This window comes from Anneissia japonica, unplaced genomic scaffold, assembly GCF_011630105.1.
Source record: "Anneissia japonica isolate Jap-2015-1 unplaced genomic scaffold, ASM1163010v1 scaffold5324_len57667_cov147, whole genome shotgun sequence".
NCBI classification, from domain to species: Eukaryota; Metazoa; Echinodermata; class Crinoidea; order Comatulida; family Comatulidae; genus Anneissia; species Anneissia japonica.
In genome coordinates this window covers 32,167-37,070 of record NW_022713494.1, presented here as the reverse complement: position 1 = coordinate 37,070, position 4,904 = coordinate 32,167, and the positions used below count along the sequence as shown (strand labels likewise).

At 37.0% G+C, this 4,904-nt stretch overlaps 1 protein-coding gene across 1 annotated transcript; it reads right to left on the bottom strand.

Moving 5' to 3' along the window:
• Window positions 1-4,435: 4,435 nt before the first annotated feature.
• LOC117108435 (TNF receptor-associated factor 3-like) lies at window positions 4,436-4,861 on the bottom strand. Its single transcript, XM_033250445.1, has one exon. It carries the CDS (start codon window positions 4,859-4,861, stop codon window positions 4,436-4,438), a length of 426 nt encoding a protein of 141 aa, XP_033106336.1.
• Between the last annotated feature and the right edge of the window lie 43 nt (window positions 4,862-4,904).

Genomic DNA, 4,904 nt, shown 5'->3' with positions numbered 1-4,904 from the left:
CGAACTCTTGCATTACGACGACGTTTCCTGGTACGTCGACGCCGCCGCCATATTGACCACCGTCCAAGGCCACGATTCTGTGATGGAGAGGTTGTACCTCAGCGCGGAACAGAGACTGAAGAGCTGCTAAGACCCGGACGAGGTTTGCTCTTTCGGGCAAAGACTCTCCTCCTTCATGGAATCGGATAAGATAATCGACGAGCGGTGGGAGACACTCTTCGCCTACTGCGAACGGTTCCTAATGGAAAGTTGGCAGACGAGGCTTGGCAAAAGCGAACGAATCGCATGGAGAGGCGCCTTCATTCCAGTTCGAAAGAAGTAATTAACAAAAAAAAATATGTTATGTTATTTTGTTGGAAAAGTTTACAATATTAAAAATTTGAAAAAAAAAAGTTTAAATTGTTTTCTTTCTCATTTTGTTACGAAGTCTGAATCTGTGTGCCAGTGTGAGTGTGTGGTTGTGAAACGTCATTATTTTGTCATTAATTCGCTAGAGTCACGTTCGTCGTGAAAGTCAACAAATATATAGAAATATTGGCAATATACTTTTCGTGGGTAACGAAGTCACTAAGATCAAACATCATCACTTCTCTGGACGTATACACACACTCACATACACGCGGGTAAGAAAAGATAGAAACGAACGACGCAATTTATTCTTTTTGTCAACAACATTTATTTTTTCTACATTCTATCTACATTTTTTTATCTTTTGGATTTTAAACAACTTTTTCAACTGTGGAAGATGAAGTTGGCTCTTTTTCTCGATACCTTCGAAGAGCAGGAAGAGGACGGTTCGCCGTTCTTTCTTATGGACAGGTAACGTCCGGTGGCCATATTCTTGAACGCGCTACCTTTCCACGTCTGTGTCTCCTGCCAGTGACAGAGATCCCCTTCGCACTCGTCAACGGCCGTTATCGTTCCGTTTACTTCCAAGGACAGGTATCTACCGGAGCGGCAGGACCGCATAGTTAAGCTGTTGAGCGTAGCCGACGATCTCTGCATGTATTCGGCGTCACTTTGCGTCGTGGTATTCACTCCGGCGCCGACGGACAGAGAGTAACCGGACCGACTCGTCAACATGCATGCGAATCTCCCGACCTCGCAGTGCACGGCGGTTTCATACGCACTATATTGGGACAATAAGTGTTTTCAATGCGCCTTTCATATATTTACGCACCGCAAGCCTCGAACGAACACACTCATGTCGCGATTGGGATCGTGCGANNNGCGATTGGGATCGTGCGAGCCTAGCGGAACTGCATTTTTTGGTACATAGTAGAATTGTGCTAAAAATAATATATGAGTATAATATCCCCCCATCCATGTTCTGTTTGTCTAATTATTATATCAGCTACTAAACAAATTTTTTGCAAAGCATGAATTTATATAAAAATCATGAATGTTAACGAGAAAAGTAAGGCCGGTCTACAGTAAAAGTGTAAACAAACAACGCCTTAACTCCGTAAATGCTAATATCGCTAAACATGGTCGTAATTATCGTCGTTGTACAAAATTGTGCAATTTTTCTGAATGTTATCGTTGGTTGCCAATGAACAATCAGTGTCTGTTCTTGTATTCTGTGAAATATTGGCCTGACAACTTTTTCCGATTAAAAAAAAAAATCGATTGAAAACAGCAAATATTTTGGCTTTACTAGGCGTTCTTGACAACTCCACGGGCTCATACGCGCAATTTTACGCGTTGGTTATACATGCGCTAGGCCTAGATTGGGGCCTAGATTTTATTGGGGTTTTGGACATGCTTTGCTGCATTAATGTTGTTAAATGTTAAAATTATAATTGTATAATATATATATTATTTTTCTTCAGCTAATATTTAATAAATACAGGCTTGCATTGAATAACATTTTATATTTTGATGGCAATAATTAGGATGGCTCTAAAATAAAGAAAATTTAATATATATCTGTGAAAATAGCCAGTATCATTTACAATCATCATTCTTCTTACACTTCAGTTTACAAATAGACACAAACATTATGTTCTACATGTTATATTTTTAATGAACAAAATAAACCTTTAAAAATACAAGAATCCAAATTAAACCGAAGGTCCACTGATTAATCCCGGATACAGATAGAATAATACTTACTCAACGTTTAGGGATTCAATACTTTGATATTTATTATGACATCATCAGGAATCCAAATTAAAGGTATGCAATCAGCTTAATGCTGACAGTTATTTTTGTAGAAATTGCTATTGCACTTTGTAAGTAGAAAATTCAATATATTCACACTATATTATAGTACTGCACAACAAAATATGTTATTGCGCTTTGTGCAGTAATTAGTGTGTAAACTTATTTTCACAAAAAGGGTATGGGGTTTTGAACAATCTGTTCTCAATAGTAGGTTGATTCAGAGAAAATATAAATTTCCCATCATCTGAAAGTCCAAGGTCTCTTCAAAAATACAAACAAAACTGTCTGTAACAGCAGGAATGCAGAGACAAAATGACGAGTTCATCTGTTCATCTGTTTCCATGTAGCTTGCATATCGATTAAAACCTGATAGATGTAAACATATCTCACCATAGTATCTGATTTTCCTCCTGCGTCGTAACAATTATAGAAGCTGAAAAGATAAATATAAATATATTTTAATTAGGCAATACATAACAATATAATTCAATCTAGGCAATGGAAAATAAAATATGTTAAGTGTTAATTATATTGTGTGCTCATTTTTCCCTTGCTTTCGATGTGGTACAAAGGGCGTAAGAGTTTTATTATTATTATTGTTATTATTATTATTATTATTATTATTATTATTATTATTTCATAATAGTTTGGGAATACAAGAACAGTAACGTTCCAAAACATAAAAATAAAAAAAATAAACACCATACATTGAAAAAAAGGGGCAACATTTAAAAAAAGACAAACAAGTTAATGCTTAGGAAGACTGGTGCTTGCTAATAGTAAAGGTCTCCCAACAACATAACCAAAACGGATATCAATGAAAATACAACATTTGATATACTGTATTTAAGAACATGCGATATGATTTATAAAGCATTATTGTGATGATACATATTTAAAAAAAAAAACATTGTACTGAAGTAGAATAATTTTTATTATTTAAAATACCTTAACATCTGTCTTAGTATCATTTTTTCTGCTGCTCTCCATGAACACCATCCAGCTGCTCTTTCCTTTATGTTCAAATTGATTATCTCCATGATGTATTTTGTCAGCTCGCTTGTATCTTGTTTAAAATTAAAAATAAGAAGTTATTATTGCCATTTTTTTTTTTATTAAACTATCATGACAGAACATCAGAGATTAATAATACCACCAAACTTCGGATACTAAACAAGAAATTTCAAAGTATAATATTAATAATGATAATAACAACAATAATAATAATAATAATAATAATAATAATAATAATAATAATACTAAAATAATCAAATATTTTTAGACATTTTCAAATTACAAGACAACTGTTTTTATAAAACTTGGGGTCTGAATAATCCTATAAATATGTCTATAGCGAATAGACTAGGCCTAGCGTAGGCCTACTTTCACGTGAGAGCATACCGCGTATACTTAAAATTTAAATACCCTCCTGGCCAAACATTGTTTACTTTCACCTAAGCCCAGGCGGCAGCTTACCCTCCCGTAGCGTAGGCTATTTTTGGGAAGACTGCTAGAAACATTTGAATTATATTTTAAAAACATATATAGTTATTTTGTATGTGTTATTTATTACGCCAAACGTCTAAAGGGTAGACATGCTAGGCCTGCCTAGGGTAAACACGTGTATTTTAAAGGCCAGACACGGTCATTTTTAAACTTAAATAATTTTTTTACCGGAACAGTTGTCAGAGAGATTTTTTAGAGGATAATGCAGAAGTCAAAAAGTAATAACATGGAGCAAGTGGCAATGTTTCAAAAAATTGCAAAAATTATTTATAGCCATGTAAACTTTACATGCCAAATTTTCTAAAGTTTTGGGTGAAAAATATGGAATAAATTCAAATACTCACACGTAAAATCAGGAGCCATGACATCGTACCTATGTTATACTACGGAACTGTTTAGCATGTCTTCTTCGATAATATCATGAATATTCATTATGTTTTTTAATTTTAAACCTGTTGGTTGGTCATTTAAAACCCATATATGGAGAATAATGAAATTATCGCTTCCGCGTTAGGGCCCCCAACTACGAGAATATCTAAAATGTATAATAGTGACTAACAGAGGGCTCACTACTTATTGTCTATATTGAAACCGCCGTGAGTGCGTGCCGGAGGCTACGGTGCACAGAGCAAAGAGCAACAGTATCTTGTTCATCGTCTCGTTGATCGTTTTCGACTGTCTCTGTATTGCCTCGTCGCTTATATTAGGTGGAGAAACGGAAACTCGATGACGTGCGTACCACGTCATCTAACTTGCTGCGACGTCAAACGTACAGACCGGTCGTGTCGACGATCAGCTTCAGAAACATGGTGTCGTCTTTGACGTAAACGGGATTTTTCAGGATGTCCTGAGAAACGAAGAGAGGGCATCCGGAAGTTATATTCATGTCGCCGGTCGGTCTTTTGAAGCTGCTGCTTCGAGGGTCCGGTTTGAAGCTGTCCGAGAGCGTGAGCTTTCCGCCGTTCTGGTCGAGCAGCAGCATCGTCACCTTTTGATCGAACGGCCATTTGAGTAGGGCATCGTAGTCTCCTTTCATGACGACGAAGAACATGGAAACGTGCGTCCCTTTGCCCATTCCGTCACCATTCAGATAGATCCGGGCGCACATCTTGTATTCGAACCGACCGGCGTAGAAGGGTTGGCTGTAAAGGGACACGATTTTGCCGCTGTCCGCCTGCTGCTTCCTCATACTCACGGAATTTAACTTCCACATCAGCACGCCGTCGTAGCTG

Bases quoted from the DNA above. Each gene is read 5' to 3' on its own strand.
- LOC117108435 (XM_033250445.1), bottom strand. From the start codon at position 4,861: ATGAGGAAGCAGCAGGCGGACAGCGGCAAAATCGTGTCCCTTTACAGC.